Genomic DNA, 21961 nt, shown 5'->3' with positions numbered 1-21961 from the left:
GAGTTGCAGCTGAAACTCACACCCTGCTAAGCCTAAAATATTTACTTTCCAGCCCTTTAAGAAAAAAATGCCATCCTTAGGGGATGACAGAGTCCCTGCATGAGATCAATCTGGGCCCCAGAATGACAGTGGGTTTGCAGGGTCTTTCTTTCCCATCATCTAGGCCAAGTTGCATTATTTGACTATGACATGAGAGAGAAATAAATCTTTTTTCAACAAATTATTCTTCCAGTTTTATTGAGATACAATTGACATACAGCAGTGTATAAGTTCAAGGTAGTTACTTAACTTATATACATCATGAAATGACCACCACAATCAACCTTGTTAACATTCATCATCTCATATAGATCAAAAAAAAGAAAAATGAAAAAAAAATTTCCCATGTGATGAGACATCTTAGGTTCAACCCTCTCCACAACCTTCACATGTAGCATATAGTCATATTAACAATAGTCATCATGCTGTATTTGGCTTCCTGGGTGGCTCAGATCTGCCTGCAATTAGGGAGGCCAGGGTTTGATTCCTGAATTGGGAAAATCCCCTGGAGAAAGGAGTGACTACCCAGTCCAGTATCCTTACCTGAAGAATTCCATGGACAGAGGAGCCTAGTGGGCTACAGTCCATGGGATGGCAGATTCAGACATGACTGAATGAATAACCCTTGCCCTTGCACTTGGGTTAAACCATCAATGTTTGGGGTTTTTTTATTAGCATTATTTACCTAATAAAATATGTGATTTACATAATAAAAACAAGAGCTAACATTTATTGGGCATTTTTATTACGTACTGTTCTACATGTTTCTACTATTCTCTGTGTTTCTGTTCTCAAAACAACCTTATGAAGAATCTACTCTTAGTGATGTTTTAAAATGAAGAAATGAAAGACTATGTCATTTTTCCAGGGATTCATTTGGTCAGAGGGGAGCTGGAATGCATACCTAGGAAGCTTGGCTTCAGCATTATGGCTCCAAGTTTTTTCCTTCATATTTACATAATTCACATCTCCAAGTTTTTTCTGAGAGTCTGTCTTATTTCAGTCTCACCACAGACTTCTGTAAGACAAGTTATATTATTATTGACAATATAATTACAGAATATGTTTATTAGTAAATATTGTATAAAATAGTAGAAATTGTATAATTATTATTATCACTGTTCAGGAGAGGAAACTGACCTAGAGAAATGACTTGCTAAAGCTTGCTTTACTAGCAAATGGCAGAACTATATCCTGAGCCCTGAGCTGCTGACACCAGTTTGAAGTTATGTGTCTTCCCTGGGTCTCAGTTTCCATTCAAAATACACCAGCCTGTCAAATGATCTTGGACATTAGCCCATCCTTGAATGCTCAGCATAACAACACAGACATATGGAGAGGGATGTGAGATGGGCAAAAACGGATGCCAGTCTAGGGGAGGATGGAGTTTTGTAGGGAGTGGGGGTGGGTCAAGGAGCTTATCCTGGATGTTTTTTGGTACCTTAAGTTCATGATGTAGACTGAAAATGAGTGAAAGGGACATTGTCCCACCTATGGGCTTTTAACATCCTAAGACATTGCTTCTTATCCATTACACAATCTCTCAGGACTATTTGCTGCATTTAGGACAGTGTTACTCAAGACTTGATTCCTGGGGGTGGAGGGGATGAGGTGGTGCTTGTTAAAACTGCAGATTCCTGAACCCATCTAAGATCTATTGCATGAGAATCTCCAGAGGAAGGTCCCAGGAAGCTGTATTTTAAAATCAGCAATGTAGATGCTTCTGATGGTCACTAAAGCTCGAGAATCACAACCCTGGGAGGTTACCACAAGTGAACTAATCCAGCTTTTACTCCTCCTTTGTGGTTAGGTAGTAAGCTGGCTCAGATAAGAATCCCTAGATGAATATTTATCACTGTACCAGGAATATTCCTCTCTGAGTAGGTGGGTGAGGATGAGGAGTGGGGTCATTCCCTGCCTTTTGTTTCGCTGGACAGGAAGCCCATTAAGTAGGTCAATTCTCTTCTCTAGAGCAGAATTTTTAGAAAAGAACTCAGAATGGTATCTCAGTTGTGTAGTATTTTTAAAAGTGTTTTCCTCTTGTGAGTTCTCATTCCTTACGGTTAGGATGGGGACCCTTCTGCCCTCTCCCTGTCCAGGGCAGACAAAGGGTGCAGGGCTTGGGCATCTCAGGTCCAGCTTAGGGACATCTGTGTACCTACCAGCCACCTCTTACTGCCCATCAGCTCCATCTCTGCTCACTGTCTCCCAGCCTGTGCTGCTTTGGTTCTGTATCCAGGGGTGACTTCCTCCTCCTTGCTCAACTCAAAACTTTCAGGGTTTGAAGGCAATGGGTTCATAAGAGCATTGTGACTTTGTTGACTTCTTGATGGATCTGTTTCTCAGAAGGTGACTGGAAGATGTTCATGTTCTGGAAGAATCAGAAAGTGAGGGGTGGGAGTGGAATGGGCATGAATGAACCCAGTGAGAGGACGATGCATGTCTTCAACATGGTGGACTCACCTTTTGGGTCTGACAGGCAAGGACATGCCAAGGGGATGCATGGGCCATTATTACTAAAGCAATCAAAGATAATTGGATAAAATTAAAACTCTTTTAAAAAGTATACATATATTTTTTTAAAATATATATTTATTTACTTTTGCCATACCACTCAGTGTGTGGGATCTTATTTCTCCAACCAGAGACTGAACTTTTGCCCCTCTGCATTGGAAGTATGGAGTCTTAACCACAGAACCATCAGGGAAGCCTCTAAAATTAAAACTCTTGATGGTCCAAAGAGTTTGTTCCTTTTGGGAGGAAGATCTTGACTTTGGCTCTGAGGGGAGAGAGGGGAGGTTTCAGAGGCAGGCAGGAGTGTGGACCACTGGCTCGAGCATCATCATCCGTGCAAGGTGCTTGGGGGTAGGAGAGGAAAGGAGAGCCCTTACTCTGCTCTCAAGGGGAGACAAATAAGTTTAATGGGGCTGCTGGATTACAAATGTGTGCCTAAACCTTCTTCCTCCTCAGGACCCCCATAATTTAAGATCCCATACCTTGCATACCTTGCTGGGTCAGGAGGATCCCCTGGAGAAGGAAATGGCAGCCCACTCCAGTATTCTTGCCTGGAGAATCCCATGGACAGAGGAGCCTGGCGGGCTACAGTCCACGGGGTTGCAAGAGTCGGACACGACTTAGCAACTAAACCACCACCACCACCACCTTGCATATTAGTCAAACAAACCAACAAAGAAAAAGAAGAGAAGTTAGTGGAAGGCAAGTTTAGCGGCGTAAGATAGGTGTCCTCGGGGCGTTCATGAGCTCATTCTTGAGCCATTATCACAGAGCAGCAGGGCCTGTTTTCCTTCCCCTAGAGACTGGGGGTGGGCCCACAGCACAGAGACTTTGCCCTCAGGAAGCTTCTCACTTGATGTGTCCACCCTCCATTCTGTTTTGTGGGTCTCTATCCCCTCTTTTTTCCTGCTGTTCTATAGAACTTGTGGACACAGACTAAGTGGCCATGATGGTGTCCAAGAGGTCCAGTTGAAAGGGCGAAGTTTACAAAAGTTCATCAATAAAGTTTTATCAGAACCCAGTCACACACATTCATTTACACATTGTATGGTTGCTTCAGGCTACAACTGCAGAATTTGAGTATTTGCAAGAAAGATTACATGGCTTGCAATGTCTAAAATAATTACTATCTGGTCCTTTACAGAAAACGGACCTGTCCCTCTAGATCTAGAGGTCTCACACTGGCTTTAAGTGCTTAGCCTTGAAATGACATATATCCTCCACTCACAACTCACAGATCAGCATGGTCACATGAACTACAGGGGGCCAGGATGTACATCCTACCACATGCCCAGGATGGGGATAACCAGGCTATTTGACTATCAGTTATCAGCGACCACCGTGTGACCCCATGGACTGTAGCCTACCAGGCTCCTCTGTCCACAGAATTCTCCAGGCAAGAATACTAGACTGTGTTGCCATTCTCTTCTTCAGGGAATCTTCCTGACGCAGAGATCGAACCCAGGTGTCCTGCACTGCAGGCAGATTCTTTCCTGTTTGAGCCACGAGGGAAGCCCTTATCCTGTGGTCACAGGAGACTGTGACCACCGCAACAGTCTCCTACATGTTGAACTTAGTACTAGGGTCTGGATATAGGAAGATAAATCCAGACAAGATCTCTGATCTCAAGGTATTCAAAGAATGCCAGAATTTGGGGGCTGGGAGAAAAGCTAAGTATAGAGTAGATTCAAATGTCCTTCCCTGAAAGATGCAGACTCCGTGTCGTCTAATTTCCTAAGATGAAAGATGTTTTCTCAGCTTGATGATAGCCAGACCTGGGGACTGGCCAGCTTGGCAGGCAGTGGGGGCGACAGATTCCCATGATGAACATTTATATCAATAATAGAAGGGTTGTTTAACAGGAATTCTTAAAGGAAAGATGAGATAATTTCATGTTTTGATATTCGTAAAATTGATTCCGTTGAAGCAGAAGCGCTGCGGTGCATATTATTGCTGCTGTAATTTTGGCAAAAGATGTGACTCAACTTGGCAGCGTGTCTGGGAAGGGGGAATCCAGTGAGGAGGGAGAGGGTGGGCCAGGAATCAGAGACAAGGAGCCAGGTCCTTGGTGGGAGCTGGGAGGGTGGTCCGGGAGCCTCTGCTAAGCGGGGACATGAGGAAGGTTCTCTTGGCTGCAGAGAACCCGAGGCTGCCTGGGCTTCTGGTGGTGCTAAAGCCTGAGGAGAGAGAGGGAGCAGCCGGGGAGGGGTGTGTGCATGTGTGTGGTGGGGGAGAGACATTTAAACATTGTAGGAATGAAGGATAAATTTAAAATCCATCAAGCAGAGTTGAGACAGGATGACAACGTGAGGAACATGAATCACTCTTTCTAGGGACCCACCCAACTGTGTGCAGGATTGGAAATGGATTTTCCCCTTCATTTCTCCTCTCCTGCAAGCTTATCCGGGACCCTTTATCCCCGCCGCCCCTGCCCTCTTGACTGAGCTTGGTGGCTGCATACCTAAGGCTGGTCAGTGCATCCCAGGTCCCCCTGCCCTGTATCCCTGAGCTGTTGGGTGTGGTGCTGGCAAGGCTGGGATGACCAGTCCAATGCAGGAGACAAATGAGGAAGATACCTCTGGCCTGCTCCCCAGAGAGGTCAGGGTCTATTTGACACTCATATCGGGCTTGATCACCTATGCACTAAAATCATCCTGCCTTTTTTTTTTGGCTGCACCTTGAGGCATGTGGGATCTTAGTTCCCCAACCAAGAATAGAACCCACCCCCCCTGCAGTGGAAGCACAGAGTCTTAACTACTGGACTGCCAGGGATATCCCCATCCTGCCTTTTCTACCTGCTTCCTTAATGTAACGAGGAGGAGGTTGAAGGGGCATCTATGGATTCTGCTTCATGGGGTAGAGGCAGTGTGATCAATCTAGTGGAAAAAAACTGTCAGTTAAATTTAAAACCTGAGCCTTTCCCAGCTCTTTTATTTCTAGTATGACTAGTCTGAGCAAGACTCTTTATCTCTCTGGACCTCCCCTGTAAAATGATATGGCTCGACCATTAAGATTCCTGTCCATTTTAATATTCTCAGTTTTTGTGATTTGTGATTTGTGATTTGTGATTTGTGATGCAGTCCAGACGGGGGAAGGCTGAGCAGGGTCTGGGAAGATGTCTTCCCTGGGGGCCCAGCCGAGCCCTCAGTTCATCATAGGTGCTCACTAAGCCCTGGATTAGTGATGTGGATACCTGGGCTCCTCCCAGTGTGTGGACCAAATGGCACTTTTTGGAGCCACGGGGGCGTGTTTGTGCCAGCTATGTCACCAGGGGCGTGGTTTGGAACGTGGATGGGGAAGAGGCTGGGAGTTACAGTGTTGGGCTCTTGGCTGGGAGGGAAACAGGAGGTAGAGGTCTGGAAAAGATGGTAAGTTCAGGTTCTCTCAATTCAGGACTGTCCCCCAGACCTCAGACTTGCTATGGGAACTCTTTCTAAGTCCTTCAGTTTCCCTAAATCCTCTCTGCGCATGCTCTCCCTTTTGCTGGTAATTTCCTTTTCCTCACCAGGCAAACCCCACTTACACCCAGCCTGGGGGTTTCTTCCTCCACAAAGCCCGCAAGTGGGCTGAGGGGACCCGTGCATGGGCTCACGTAGCCATCAGGCCCACCTCACTCACAGCACATCAGGCTGTGTGGTCAAACTCATGTTCATCCTGTTCCTCCAAGGAGGAGGATGTGGACTAAATCCAGCTCATCTTGGCGTGCCCAGCGCCAGACTCGCGGTTAGCCCTCAGTCAGTGTTGATTGAATGAGTGTGTCTCACAGAGGCAAATCCGGCCACATCTTCCTTGGCATGGAAGAGGAAAACCAGGGTCAAGGGAGCTGGCCAGTGCACCTGATTCCACACATGCTCCCCAGACCCTGCTCGAATGAGCATAAGAAAGTGAGGAAGGAACCTGTATGAGACCCAGTTTTCATCAATAACGTGCACCGCCAGAGAGGGTGTGAGAGTTAGGGGAGCAGGTGGTGGGTGGGTTCCCCAGAAAAGCTGGGTCCCCGGGAAGAGGAGTAAGGAGATTCTTTCACCACGGACAGGCTGGGATGGCCAGCTAGCTGTCAAGGTGGGGCTAAGAAGGACAGCCTTTGGCATCCTTCTCTCAGCAACCTGAGACATTGATCACAGTTGCCTATAATCATGCCTTTAACTTCTGCTCTCTGTGCCAGACTGAAGTTCACAGGGCAAAAATCAAACCTGCTTCTCTTAACTCTAGACACCCAGCACCTGGCACGCAGCCTGCTCCAGGATGGGCGCTCTGGGGTGCAACAATCATTTATTGAGCGCCGACTGTGTGCCAGTTTCTGGGCCAGGCCAGACGCCTTGCCCCAGAGGACAACGTCACTAACTTCTTTCTCTTCTCTCTCTCGTGCCCACCCCTCCCCTCCCTGCCCTCCCACCCTTTATCTCTGGCCCACCTCCCCGCGCAGAGCAATGTTCTGTGATGGTGCCCGAGATGCGTGGACTGAGCCCCGGCCGCAGGCTGCCCGAGCCCGCCCTCTGCCCTGCTGCGGGCGGGAGCCCTGAGCCCGGGGCCGCGGGCCGCCGCCAACGCCGCCACGTCCTGGCCCTGCCCGAGGAGGAGGCATGGCGGCCCCAGCAGTGCGCCCTGCTCGAGGCCGACGCCTCGGACGAGGCGGGCATGCTGCCGGCCTTCCCGCGCGCCGCCGCCGGCTTCGACAACTTCTTCCCGGTGCAGGAGGTCGAGGGCCCGGGCTGGGAGGGCGGCTCCAGCCCCTTCCTGCCGGTGAGCCCCGAGGTGATGAAGCGGCGGCGCGGGGGCCTCATCGAGCAGCGGGACATCATCAAGGCCCACGAGGCACACAAGATGCAGAGCACCCCGCAGGCGCGGCGCAAGGAGTGGGAGTGAGTACCCGGGGGTGGCGGGGTGGGAGCGGGGCGCACGGGGCCGGGGAGGAGCAGAAGGGCGCGTGGGGTCGCGTGGGAAAAGATGGGCCCAGCGAGGCAGATGGAGCTATCTCTGCTGCGGCCGAAAGAGAGGCTTGACCTTCCGAGGTAGGTCTCCGAGGTCGGACCCAATCCATCTCACTAACCAGCCACAGGCTCCTGGAACCTCACTGAGGTCTAAGGATGTCCAAAGAGCCGCTCCCCACTCTTCCCACCCCCACGTCCCCTCCCAAGCGCATCTAGTTTACCAAGAGCCTGGGCATCAGGACCTGGGGTCTGATTCACACCCCAAGCTTTCCTGAAAAGAGGAGCTCTGTAAACCATGGAGAATCTATCAAAATGTGAAGCACCCATCTCGTTTTTCCCTCCGGAATTGCTGCTAACCCTCCTCTTTCTGGTATATTATTGAGTGAGTGATTTTATTTGGGGGCAAGTGTTCAGTGCATAGAAGAGATTGACCAAGATTCCAGCCTCTCCCCCCCACCACCCCCGACTTTGTTTCTTTTTGTGTAGAGTCAAAGGATTTATGTTCTGTCTTGGGCCACGTTTACCTTGACTGACACTTATGGAGAACTGGGATTTTATTCCTTGGAGTCATAAATTAAAGGAAGTTAGTATTTCATTTAATTTTCAATGACACCAGATTTACATCCCACCCAGGGACTCTGATTTGTCCTTCTGATGCCAGTGTTTATTCTGCCTGTTTATTAATACATGTCCTGAGGTTTATATGTCTGTGTCTCCTCTTGCCTTGGACTGAGTTAGTAGATGTTAGGCTAGCACTAGGGTTTTTTCTTGATAGTGCTGGTCATGGTGGAATTTACCTCCCTGGTTTTGAAGGACATCCTGGATGGTGCAAATGGGGGTAGATGGAGGTGATCCCTGGTGTTGCTTCCCTATAGATGTTAAATGTTCGTTAGCTCATTCATTTGGTGACATGTGCCAGGCTCCTGGAGTTCAGAGAGGAACTGGGTACCCAGCACTTAACAGACCTTCTCTCCTGTTGATCACCTTCCAGGGTGTTAGCCTTTAAAACCTCACTTAGCTCTCTAAGTGCCAGCGGCATTCTAAGCACCTTACCTGTATTAACTCATGTTACTCCTCATCCTTACTATGAGGTAATACAATTATTGTCCACATTTAACTGACAAGGCACAAGGAAATTAAGTGATTCTCCCAAGGTAATTATTACTGCATGGTTACTGTGGTTTGAGGTTCATTAGTGATTTGTACCCTGGAAGTCTGGTTTTAGAATACATGCCCCTAACTTCAAAGGCACATTGCCTTTTATTTTAGGTCTCATGGTACTTAACTGCTGACCTCAACCATCCATTGAGATGTCATGGCAAGAGCTCTGGCCTAGGGGTTGAGAGACTTGGGTCTAATTCCCAGGGTGGCCTTATAGGTGGTAAGTCATCTCATCATGGCTTTGAAAATTGAGTAGGAGGAAGTAGATGACCATTTGAATATGGTCCAACTCTGCTTGTTGGGTTTTTTTTTTTCATAATCAGAAGTACGATATTTTTATGCACTTCCATCTCATCTTCTTAAGAGGATGCTGAACAGCTTGAGGGCAGAGACTGTCTTGCACATTCTTCATGTCACTCAATGCCTGCCATGTGACCTAACTCAAGAATTCCTACAACACTCACTGAAAAAGCCACTTCACCATGGCTGGGAGTATGTGTATAAGTCTTAGGTTTAGTAGTTGGAGGATGGAGTGGCAGCGGGAGTCAAGAGAGACTGTGCTTTCATCAGGGTGAGCCCATGGAAATGTGAAACAGGGCAGCGCACCAATAGCTTGGGGACATGTTAGCCTTTAAGAGAAATGATAGAGGAGGCGCTCACCAAAGAGGTCAGAAAGAGTGGCCAGGCTGACAGGCAAAAAGCCAGAGGATACAGGGACAAAGAAGTAAAAAGAAGAGTTCGTTCAGAAGGAAGGAGTCATCATCTGTGTGAGATTTTCTGAAAGGTCAAATAAAATGAGGGTGGAGAAGGAATCCGTGGGTTTTGGCAATACAGAGGTGGCCTTAATGGGAACAGTTTCAGGAGGGTGATGGGGACAGGACCTGGTTGGAGTGTGTTGCAGAGACAATGGGAGGTGATAGAGACAGTGGCATGGTCCCAGACTCCCTGCTCCCCAACACTCACAGCTATCACTGCAGTCTGTTGGGAAATCTCCATGGTTAATACCACCAAGCCTTTGTCCTCATCACAAACTCCCTCCCCGAAAGGCCCTGTGTATGCCTTAGTCTGACCCACCTCCCGTTCCTCCCCCACTTCCCAAACCCTGATATCGTACTGGCTAGGACTCATGTTCCATCATCAACAAGAGCCTTCTCTGGATTTTCCTCTTACCTCCTGTTCTAACTGGACCCTGCCTCTCCCCCAGGAATGCTGTTTGATCTGCAACTCTGTCATGTGGTGGCTGTCTTCCCTCCCATACTGCTTGGTACTCTTGAGCCTGGAGGTGGGGTAGGTGACTCCCTGCTTGCCATGTTGCTTCCAGACTATTATTCCTCACACCTGTACTAAAATGCCAGTTTGGAGCTCATGGCATCAGACAACACCACCTGCTACTCCTTCCCTGTGCATCTATCTGCAGACTCCCAGGCACTCTCCTTCATTCCAGGAAGGTTTTAGCTCTTGCTTACTGCCATTCTCCCCATCTCTCCCCCTGCCAGCAGTTCTTAGTTCCATATCCACTTTGATGACCCTTCTTGTACCCTGGCCTCTATGGTTCCTTAACCTCTTCTATGCGATGGTTTAACTCGACACTTTTGGCTGGCCTCATTTCCTTGGCCAGTGTAGACCATGTCGTAACTGCACTGCTCCATGATCTCAATTTCAAGCGTCCCACTGCCTGACTACCCTCTCTTTTCTGTCCGGTTCCCTCCCTCTGATGCTCCAGTCCCCAGATTCTTTAATCTCACTGGCATCCACAGACATTTGATCCTATTACTTTGTCATTGCCCCTTCCCCAACCACATCCTCACTTCCCATCTTATCAAATTAAATTACATTGTAAACACCAAAAATACTTTCCAGAGAAAAATAGTGACATTGCACTTGAGGTCTCCTACCTTCTCAAAATTTTCTCCTGCCAACTTCCAAGGTAGAGCTAATCAGCAGCCAAGGGCAAGGATGCTGGATGCCTCCCAAGCTGGTCAGTAGCTTAATTCATTTCTCACCATCGTTATGATCACTTCCTTGTTTTCACTTTCAACTTCCTTTACCCTCTGGTACCCTCCATTATATGGATCTGGCAAAACCCCAACCCTGCTTAAATCTAATTTGCCATCTCTTTTTCACTTGCACGTGGACAGTCAAACATTACTATAGCACAACTCACAGCCTTGCTCACTGGTTTTTCTGTAAATTTGTGACCCGCACACCAAGTCCACCCTTAGTCCTGCCCAGGAATCTCACTCAGTTCAGTTCAGTCTCCTAGTCGTGTCCGACTCTTTGCGACCCCATGGACTACAGCATGCCAGGCTTCCTTCTCCATCATCAACTCCCAGAGCTTGCTCAAACTCATGTCCATCGAGTCAGTGATGCCATCCAACCATCTCATCCTCTGTCACTCTCTTCTCCTTCTGCCTTCAATCTTTCCTAGCATCAGGGTCTTTTCCAATAAGTCAGTTCTTTGCATCTGGTGGCCAAAGTATTGGAGCTTCAGCTTCAACATCAGTCCTTCCAGTGAATATTCAGGACTGATTTCCTTTATGAAATCTCACTACTTTTCCTTTTTCATCCACTATCACACTCTTTTAGAGATAATTTCACACACTCTTTCCTTTATACTCAAACCCCAACATCTCCTTATAAGCCAGCTTATTCTTAGCTTATGACCACAATTACTTCCCACTTCACTAGGAAAATAGCAGCAATCAAAGAGGCTGGCATGACCTCTGGTCCACAGTGACCACCCTCTGCATCTAGACCTGTGTTCAGGCCATGCCTCTTGTTCCAATGGACTCACCCCTCGTCAAGCTCCACGTGGAGGTTTGGTGCCCACGTCGAACACGATGAGCCTGTTTGTCGGTATGCTCTGTCTCTCATTTTTCTCCTACAGCTGGTTCCCTCCGGAACCCATTCCAATCAGGCTTTTGTCCAAGACAAAGCTCTCACCACGCTTGTGTGGTCCTCCCCTTTGCTAAATCCAGTGGATGATTCTCCACGTCCGTCTTCTTTGAAGACAGTGGCAGTGGAAGCAGCATTTGATCATTGCCATTCTCTCTGAATGCTTTTCTCTTCCCACCTTGGCCAGTTGCTCCTCAGTCTCTCTGACTAGTTTCCTCTTGCTTTTCCCAATCTCTAAACCTTGAAGGGCCCAGGGCTCCATCCCCATTCCCAATACTTTTCCTGAGTGATCTCTTCCAGCCGCCGACCGTTAGTTACCATAATACACTGGTGAATCCCAAGAGTCTATCTACAGCCAGGACCACTCCCCTGAACTTTTTAAATTTATTTCTAATTCTTTTTACCTTTGAAAATATTTATTTATTTGGCTGTGCCCGGTCTTAGTTGTGACACACGGGGTCTTTAGTTGTGGCTTGTGGGATCTAGTTCCGCGACCAGGGATCAAACCTGGGCCCTCTGCATTGGGAGTGCAGAGTCTTAACCGCTGGACCACCAGGGGAGTCCTCCTCCCCTGACTTTAAATGCTGCCCACTTAGCATCTTCTCATGTGTCTGTAGGCATCTCAAGGCCAGGACGTCCAATGGCAAAACATCAACTTTCCCCCAAACCTGCCTCCCCTATGTTCTTCTCTATCTCAGTCAATGGAACCTACACTCTTTCTGTGACTGAGACCAGAAATGTCGGAATCATCTAAATTTCTCTCACACTGAGACCCGATGCTTGCCAATCCCTGGTGACTTCCCCTGGAAAATGTAGCAGATCACATTTCTGTCTCCCACTGTCTCTCTGGTCCAGCATTAATTTATTAATTAAATTAACTAATTTAATAAAATTCAAATTTTATTTTAATTTTTTTTTTATTTCATAAATACTTACATGGTACTTACTAGCTACCTAGCACTGTTCTAAACACTTTAGTCATTTAAACCTTTTAATTGAATAAGGCTGGTACTGTTAAAAGCCCCTGATTTGCTGTTAAGACACAGAATGTTTGAGTAACTTTCCCAGGATGATTACTGCAACCACCTCTTAACTAGCCTCCCTGCTGGAGCCTGTCACCCCCACTGCAGTGAAGGGTCCTTTTTGTTCTTTAAAAAAATGACTTACAAAGGAGTTGGGAAGATAGTGCACAGAGTTTCCATGGAAGAGTCATTGGTCCTCTGCTCAGAACCTTCTCGTGGCTTCTCAGCCTACAGAGCAAACCCCAGTCCTTAGCACAGTCTACCTGGCTCTGCCCGACCTCCCTGCTGGACCTTGACCTTGACTTCTCCTCAACAAAGACACACGGGCATCTTTGGCTTCATCTCTGAAACTCTCCTCCATTCATCTGCTCCAGCTGTGTTGCCTCCCGCCTTTCCTTGATCCCACCTCACTGCAGGGCGCTCGCCTGGCCTGTTCCCTCTGCCGGGAGTCTTTCCCTGCAGATCTGATCGGTTCAGTCCCCACTCCACTGAGCACTCTGTTTGGAGAGCCCTTCCTGACCCTTTATAGAGTTGCCTCCCCAGAGTCACCCTATCTCTTTATTATGCTTTAGTTTTCATCATAGCCTTTACTATTGTTTTCCCAACCACACATAATGCACATAAGTGCACATGCAAACACACAGAGACACATGTATACACAGACACACACACACATATGTATTTGTGTATGTCTGTCTCCTTGCACTGAAAAGTAAGCTTCTTGAAAGTGGGGACTTTGTTTAGTTTTAGTGTATAGAATAATGTCCCATGTGTAGTTGGCTCATAATTGTTTGTTGAATGAATGATGAGAGAAATGCTCTGAAAGGAATCGATACCTCTTCCAATCAGCTAGCTTCCAGGGAAAGAGGCAGCTGAGTTCTCTGGGTCAGCTGTGCAGTTGTACAGGTTGTTGACTGTACAAGGCCCTCCAGTTGCACAATCAGCAGAGGAAGTGGGGAGTCTGTTCCCTGCCCTCCCTCCGGGCTGCTCAGGACCCTGCGTCTGTGGTGCACCTTGGAGAGATGGAGCCTTCTCTGCTCTCTTCTGGCTCCTCCTGACTTGTATTTCACAGACAGGCTCCTGCAGGCACTAGGACAGGGCTGCCTGGCCTGTTTGCAGAGCATAGACGTGCTGTAGTAGGAAATCAGGAAGGAGGCTCTGTCGGTGGCCCTGCTGGCGTTCTGCTCCTCCCCCAGCTCCAGCCCCTTCCTAGGCCCTGGCCACCCCCCGCCCCCCGCAGCTGACAGCCTACACCACACACACTGCCAGCTTTTACCAATCCCGCCTTCTTGGCACTGACTCTGGACTCTGGTGATGCACGAAGCTGCCTAGAAACCAACTTGGGCAGTTTCCAGCATGCATTTTTGGTCTTGCCTGGGGGAGCCAAATGCTGGGAGGGGACGTTGGAAGGGTAGGAGGAGACTTCAAGGAAAAGATCTCCATTTTCCTGAGGACAGACTGTAGGTGATTTGGATGAAGCAGATTTTCTTGTGTAGAATGTTATTTTCCAAAGAACCTATTAAAAAATTTCCTCGGACCCAGCGTACAGGTTATGAGACCTTTCGCTTAACACTGTTTTATAGCTCGAGCGAGTGGGCGTGAAACCATGTGTTAGTAATGCTTTAATATAGTTCCCTCCAGCTTCCAAGATGTTTTCATACATCCTATCTCATCTGACCCTCACTATGACCCTATGAACCAGCTACTGTTATTCCTAATTTATAGAAGGGAAAAAATGAGCCACAATGTCAGAGGTGGTGTTAGGTCAAAGGGCGCAAGTCATCATAGCCACTGCCCCTATTGATGGAGCACTGGCTATATGCTGTGCATGCTATTTATTCCAATGGAAATCATAGGTACTATTATAAAGAGTGGAAACATTTCATATGGGACTATTATTGCATATGGAGGTGGAAGAAAGGAAATTGTGTGTAACTTTCAAGTCTGTGTAGGTTGCTGCAACTTATTCTATGAAGACGGAAGAGGTATTTCCATAATCATAGTACTTATTGCACTATATTGTAATTGCCTGTTTACATGTCTGTCTCCCCCACCAGACTGTATAGAGCAGGGATGTCTGTCTGACGCCCATTGTGTCTCCATCACTTAGCACAGTGCCTGGCATGTAATAGACTCTTAATGGATATTTGCAGAAAAAAAAAAAAAAAGAAGTGATTTGCACTGGGAAAGTCTGATTTGATGAGGTTATGTTATTTGTCCAGAATCTAATGGCTAATGAGGTGTCACACCAGGCCCTCTGACTTCAACGAAGCCCATCTTGTTCCACGGAGGCATTCCACCTGCTTTAGTGTCCCCTGCAGTGACTACAAGCACAGGCAAGTGACAGAAACCCAGTTCAAACTATAGTAACTCCCCTACATACGGACCTTCAAATTGCAACAGGTTGCAAATGGCAACCTGTGGTCCATCAACATCAGGCGTGAGTGAAACTGCAGCGTGCCCTCCGTCTCCTGTTGCTGACAGTCCTTCAGCTCTGCCATCTCCTGCTTCCTCTCCCTCCTCCAGTCAGTAACTCTTCCTGCCTGTTTGCTCGATGCCAGCCCATCTCTGCCCCCTGTTAGGCTGCACTACGGTACTTTTCAAGGTACTATAGTATAAGATTAAAAATGTTTTATGTCTTTGTGTGTTCTTTACATCTTATTTGTGTGAAAATATTATAAACCTGTTACAGTACAGTACTGTATAGCTGATGTATTCGTTGGATACCTGGGCTACCTTTGTTGGAGTTATGAACAGAGTGGACTCACAATTGTGCTCTTGGCATGGAGCTCACTCATATATAGGGGACTTACTGTAGTGGGGTTGATCCTTGCGATGCAACTTGTAAACTGTGGGGCCTGGGACTGGTGGCAACCTCTCTGCATTTTGTAGAGTGGAGGAGAGTCATAATATTTAACTTGCCGATCTGTTGTAAATTTTGGCCATGTTTATTCTATCACATATACTGATGTAGGTCCTTGAAATGTTGGTGAGCCCCAGGGTTATTCTGGGTGTTAGAGCTGCCTATACAGCCTCCTTGAATGACCTCAACCAGGTCCATGTGTACAGAGATGGCTCCCGAATGTAGATTCCCTAAAACTCTTGCAGCCAAATGCTAGCCTGGCACCTCCACACTATGGTCTAACTGGCATTGAGAACTTGCTGTGGCTAAAACAGAACCGCTGACCCTCTCCTGACTGCACCGGCCCCTCAGCCCTCCCATTTCTGTAGGTGGCACCACATCTATGCCGTGGCTCACGCCAAAGACTCTCATGATCCTTTATTTCTTCTTCTTCCCTTTCCTCTTGCTTCCAATCAACTGGCGAGCCCTGACGTCTCCTGAACATTTTCCAAGCCTGAGAACCCTCCCATCCCCACAGCCAGCAGTCTCTTCTGTGTCGCTGTCCCTCTGACCACTGAAGCAGCCTCCCCCCGACCTCTCCGTTGTCTCTGCTTCCTGGTGATCCAGAATGTGTCTGTTCACACAGCAGACAGGGACATTGATAAAAGATGTCACCCACATGGTGTTCTGGGCCATAATTGCCCTATGTAGTCAGAGTACACTCTGAGCTCCTTTCTCTGGCTCGCCAAGTCCCACCCCGCCTGGTTTTGGGGTGGCTTCTGGCCTCCTCCATCTGACTCTCTTCCTTCCTCTGTAGTCTCACTCACCTCTCACTTTCAGGCCAGGCCTGGGCCTGCTTATCTCTCTGTCCTGGCTCCTCCCTCTGCCTGGAATGTTCTTTCTCCAGAACTTAACAATATTGGTCCATTCTTGTCATTTTGACATCAGCTAAAATGATACCTCCTCAGAGAGGTTGGCCTTCACCACATGGTCTAAACTAGACATCTGGTAACCCTGGGTCACATCACCCTACATGGTTAGCTGCCTCCCCCACGGTCCATGCAGCCATGTCCCCTCCATAGTCGCAGTGCTGGGGGCAGTGCCCGACAGCCAAGCTCTTAGTGAACACATATGAGTGAATGAATGAGTGGATGATTGCTCCATGTGCAGTTGATGTGGTTATAGTTATGATCTCGATGCTCACCCGGCCTCTGACAGCCCCCAGACATGTTGTGGGGTCTAGTCCAGGGAGCTTGGGGAGCCAGGGACTCTGAGTCTACAGCAGGAGTGTGGAGCCTCATGGGCTGTGAAAACCCAGGTGGGTTAAGCTGCAGGTCATTTGGGCACCATCCTCCTTCACACCTTCCTTTGATCACACTGAACCATGTGTTATCGGATATTGGGAAAAATACCCTAGCTTTCAAAGCTTCATTTTCCTCCTTTGCTAGGTTGTGGATGAGGACAGTGACCTTTTCTGAGTTGTTGTGAAGAGCATGTAAAGTACTTAGTCCCACGCTTGGCTGTTTCCCGCCTAACATCGGGTTCCTCGCCTTCCAGAGCCTTGCCTTGCCATCCCTGTCTATAGCAGGGCATAGGAGTTTGCTGAAGTCTGGGGCACAGAAGGTGCAGTCAGGGTTGGGATCAACCACATGTGTCAGTGGACCCCAGCAGCTCTCAGGTGATGAAAAGAAATAAACAGTGCCCAGCGCGTGGTAAAGAGTCACTGCACACCAGCCACTTTATCGTCGTCGTCGTGCTCATTGCCATCTGCTCCAGCGGCCTCATTTACAGATGAGGAAACTGAGGTCCTGAGGGCTGGGTGGCTGCTGGCGCTTTCCATCAGCCGCTCTTCAGATGGCAAGGTCAGTGGGCTGTGGTGAGTGAACAGGCTCGGAGGACCCAGCCCTGCGAATCCCAGCCACAGCCCTGCAGCTGTGCTATCCTGGGAGGCGGGGCTGGGCATCCGGATTGGGAGAGACGGTAACTCAGACACGCCACCAGCATTCTCACCAGCTTTCACACCACACTCAACATCTGTGATGAATTCTGTTTAAAAAAAAAAAAAAAAATAGACGTCTCAACCTTGAAGCTTTCTGGCTGAATTTTTAAAGTCACGGGGCCAATTTTTCTCTGAACTTTTACAGAACCATGGAGAGACCAGTCAGGCTAATTGGGGACATCCTTCCACACGCTGCCACTTGCTGGCAAAACTCAGGCTCCTCGGGGTTAGTTCTTAGAATGCTAGAGTCTGTAGGATGCCACACCAGAAGGGCACGGGGCAGCGTTTTGTTGAGTTGAATAGAGGTGCTTTGATGAATGATCTGATACGGTATAAATCCGTGTGCTTTGAGGAGGGGCAGGAAGGTCACTGCCACCCCCAGCCTTCCCTGCGGCCTCAGACAGGGTGGCGTCCTGCGTTTAGAGGTCCAGCTTGGCCCCAAAGGCACCTGAGCATGGAGCCATGCAGAGTCCCACCCCCTCGCTCAAAATGAAGCATTGCAGGCTCTTAGGGTGGTAGTATATATGACAGACTTTCAGAAACCAGAACATATGCCAATGGAACACAGAAACCATGAGCCTTCAACACACTGCCTTATCACTAGCCAACAGCACGTTTGGAAACCATGAGCCAACAAGGGACCTGCAAACATCTGCCCTGCCTTCTTGGAATGCTGAGCATTCCACCTCCCCCCAGGAACTGACACAGTTCTGGTGACTCCTAGAAACTGGCTTTATGATGGCCCTTTGGGGGGACTTCAGCATCCATCCTTGATTTTCTTTTTTAACCTGTCCCCCCCAGGGATTAAAAAAATAAAAGAAAATAGTTTCTTTCTAGGTCTGTTCTCTAGTGACTTTCCTTCCCCTACATTTTTTTTTTCTTCTTCAGACCTTCCGGCAGTTCTGTGAAGGCTTCCCTTGGAGGGCAGGCTGTGGGGAACGTGAGCAGTGGGGTCCCCTTGCAGGCGCCCAGCCCCTCCCACAGTGTCTGGTGACTTCCCCCCCGGAAACCCCTCTGCTCCTTCGCTGAGCCACCGACTACCCCAAGGGACAGCAGTTTGTCACCTTCTCCAGGGCATGGAGCCAGGAGCCAGCCCTCAGCGGGGTCAGATGAACCTCTGTGGTCCTGGTTCATCCTCTTAAGGGCAAGCCAGGGAGGAGGGGGCAGGGGAGGAGCGTGTGTGGCCCTGTAGCCCAGCGCTCAGTCCTCATGTGCCCCAGGTGTCAAGTCCATGACTCTGCATCCCTTAACGGCTCCATCAGGGTCTTGTCCGTTTTGAGGAGCAGGTGAACCAGTCTCTCCTCCCCACCACCCGGCCATCTCCACTCTGCGAGCGTGGTCCCCGTCGGGTTATCTTCAGAAGACGTGCAGCCTTCCTGGACATGTCAAGATACAAAGGGATTCAATCCCACCCCTCCTCCCTTTTTTTTTTTTTTTTGAAGAAAATGGGAAAAGGGGTGCCCCCTAGTGTCAGCTGCGCAATTTATCACACTTTTCCCTTCTCAAGGTAATTTCCCCTGTTTTATGGTGCCCTCTCGTGGTCATTTCTGTGTAGTGCGACCATGGTCTCTCACTTGGAAGCTTTTTGCAGAGTGCTATGGAAACGGGCTGGAGCAGCCTAGGGGTCTCCCGTCATATCACAGGTAAGGACAACCAGGCAAGAAGATGGAGGGCCTGGCAGAGCTGGAGGAGCATGCAGGGATTCAGGCTTCAGTTCTGTCAGGGCTTGCTGTCTCCCTTACTGCCCTGCACTGCGCTTCGCTCACCTGGATGCATGTCTGTAAATGAGTCGGGGTGCAGTGACACCCCTGACATCACAGGGGTGACGGAGGGTAGCAGGAGCGTGGCTTGTAGTTGACAAGCAACTGGAAACTGCCATGGAGAGGGGCTGGGTGGACAAACTGTAGTTCTAAGGAAATTGCACCTAAGGAATATTATGCAGCATTTAAGAGACATTGTGGTATTCTTTCTAGAAACCGCCAAGGAAAGATATTCAAAATAGAGTGTTAATTTTTAAAAAGCAAAGTTAAAAGCAAAATGCAGACCTGTATGTTATATGATTGCATTGTCATGACAGAAGGAAAGGGAGGGACAAATATTCCTTGGCCGTGACAGGATGGATGAGGACACATGGAGAAAGGGAAATGCTCAGTGCTGAAGACCTCACACACATACACACGCACGTGCACATGCTCACACACACACACAGACCACTTACGATATTCCAGATACTGTGATAAGCAAGACATTTAAAAACCTTAAACACCTTAAATGAGAAATTACGTGAGGCGATGAGAAAGCAGTTGTTCAGTTGCTCAGTCGTGTCTGCCTCTTTGTGACCCCACGGACTGTAGCACACCAGACTTCCCTGTCCTTCACTATCTCCCGGAGACTCATGTCCATTCTTGATTGCAGTTTGAGCTTTATTCAGCTCGATGTTTCACTTAATATGCTTCTGCATATAAGTTAAATAATGACAATATACAGGGTGACAATATACAGCCTTGACATACTCCTTTCCCAACTTTGAACTAGTCCGTTTTTCGCTGTCTGGTTCAGACCGTTGTTTAATGAGAAAGAAGCACATCGCCCTAGGCCTGTGGCCAGTCTATTGTGACCTTTGGCCTCTGTGCTATTTTCAGTGGCTGCGCCTCCTCCCAGCACAGGATACGCCTCAAGAGCCTGGCTCCCTCACCCCCACCTTGTTCCTCCCCTCTTTGCCTTTGGCCCCTTTCCCCACCTCTCTCTTCCTCTTTTGTTCTGCAACGCCCACGGTGGAAAAGGAATGAATACACACAGGGAGGCTCCTCTCCGGCTCATCTTTCTTCCTCCACCTCTTACCTGGGAAGCCCTGTGCAGGCCCCCTGCAGCGCTGTACCGTCTCACTACTGTTAGGCTCATCGCCTGCCGATCTCAGTGATGGGAAAGCTGTATCTCTCCCCAGATTTATAAAGAATACAGGGAGGAGTTAGGTAAACTCTTTCTTAGAGTTCTCAGGGTACAGAAATAATATACAGAAATACTTACTTGGCTTGCTCTTTGGTGTGGGGTAGGACGGCCAGACGTACTTGGCATGAGTGTGCTGAGGTCAAGTCCATCTTCACCCCTCCTCCCCCTCATCTCAGTGCTCCTGGCCACCATCCATTGTGGTGACTCTCTCACCCTTATTTCTGTGCTGAAGCTGGGAGCATTTATCCTTCCCTTTCCTTCTGTGGTGATAATGTAATCATATAACATACAGGTCTGCATTTTGCTTTTAATTTTGCTTTTTAAAAATTAACATTCTATTTTGGATATATTTCCTTGGCAGTTTCTAGAAAGATGACCACAGTGTCTCTTTAATGCTGCGTAGTATTCCTTAGGTGCAGTTTCCTTGGAACTACAGTTTGTTCACCCAGCCCCTCTCCAGGGCAGTTTCCAGTCACTTGTCAATTACAAGCCACGCTCCTGCCACCTCCGTGATTGGGCCGCTGTAACGCGCACTTTCCTTCCTGTAGGAGATGGTCGGTGGGTGGAGGAGGCTTTCCCACACTGTGCCCTCGCCTCTTGAGGAGTGGCGCTTCTCCTCAAACCCCTCCTCTCATCTCAGCTGCGAACTGAAATGTGAACTTTCTCAGTCTGTGTCATCTCTCTGGCCCCACCGGAGAGGCGCAATGAATTAATAATACACCAGCAGGAAACAGAGAGATGGACTCATTAGTTGTCAGTCTGTGTGCCCAACCTCTCCGCTCATTAATTAGCATGCTGACAGCCTTGGTTTCATCTCGAGCCAGGGTGATGCTTCGGAGACGCTTGTGCCTCAGCATGGGGTATCCGGCGCAGAGCGGAGAGCCCAGGTGCCTTCCTGGGTGGAGTGGGTGCCTTCTTGCAAGAGGCTGGCTGAATTCAGAAGTTCCTCCTGGGAACCCTGTGTGCCTCCTGGGGTGGGATGGAAATGGACCTGGGGATGGAGGCAGGGATGGCCGTTATTGCCCAGGTGGTACCAGCTGGTGTGTGCTGGTCCAGGTGACACTTGCTGAGCTGTGCTGGATGTAATTGTCTCAGGGAGGAGCCTGGCCCTTAAACTACAGGCTCCCTTTAGGGGGAGATGGCCCAGAAAGATTGCCTCAACATAATTACTGCTCTAACTCTGCGGTCGTCTCTCACGACACTCCTAGGCGGTTAGCGTTTAGGATTAGGAGGTGTAACCTTTACTCTGGCCCTGGCACAGCCCCAGGCTTGTATAAAGTTGCTAAGGAAATGCTTCTGTACAGGAGACTGTCACCAAGAAGCTGTGTGACCCTGGCCAAGCCTCTTTACCTCTCTGGGCTCTGTTTGTAACATGGATTAGAAACTGCCCTTGCTTGCTGTCTGAGGCAGTGTGGCCAGATGACTCAGAGTGTAGATTGTAGGTCTGACGGCCTGTTTTCCATCCAGACTCTCACATCTGGAAGCTGGGTGGCTTTGGGTAAGTCACTTCACCTCTCTGGGCCTCTGGGCCCTCCTCCCTTTATTATATAGAGCTAGTCTTAGTTTGGTATTGATGTAAACTCTAATTTGATGAAAATAATTTTTTTCC

General features: G+C 48.6%; 1 protein-coding gene across 3 annotated transcripts in view; it reads left to right on the top strand.

Moving 5' to 3' along the window:
* The first annotated feature begins 7006 nt into the window (after nucleotides 1–7006).
* The window catches only part of CACNA1E (calcium voltage-gated channel subunit alpha1 E), a 406234-nt gene continuing 391279 nt past the window's right edge, over nucleotides 7007–21961 (top strand). For all 3 annotated transcript variants that reach the window (XM_043485827.1, XM_043485828.1, XM_043485826.1), the window contains exon 1: nucleotides 7007–7415. In XM_043485827.1, the coding sequence (XP_043341762.1) occupies nucleotides 7192–7415 (224 nt within the window). In that variant the 5' untranslated portion in view covers nucleotides 7007–7191. The remainder of the gene's footprint in view (nucleotides 7416–21961) is intronic.

The sequence above is a fragment of the Cervus canadensis genome, chromosome 13 (genome assembly GCF_019320065.1).
Source record: "Cervus canadensis isolate Bull #8, Minnesota chromosome 13, ASM1932006v1, whole genome shotgun sequence".
NCBI lineage: Eukaryota > Metazoa > Chordata > Mammalia > Artiodactyla > Cervidae > Cervus > Cervus canadensis.
Note: the sequence above shows the minus strand (reverse complement) of the source record. Positions and strands in the feature narration are given on the sequence as shown.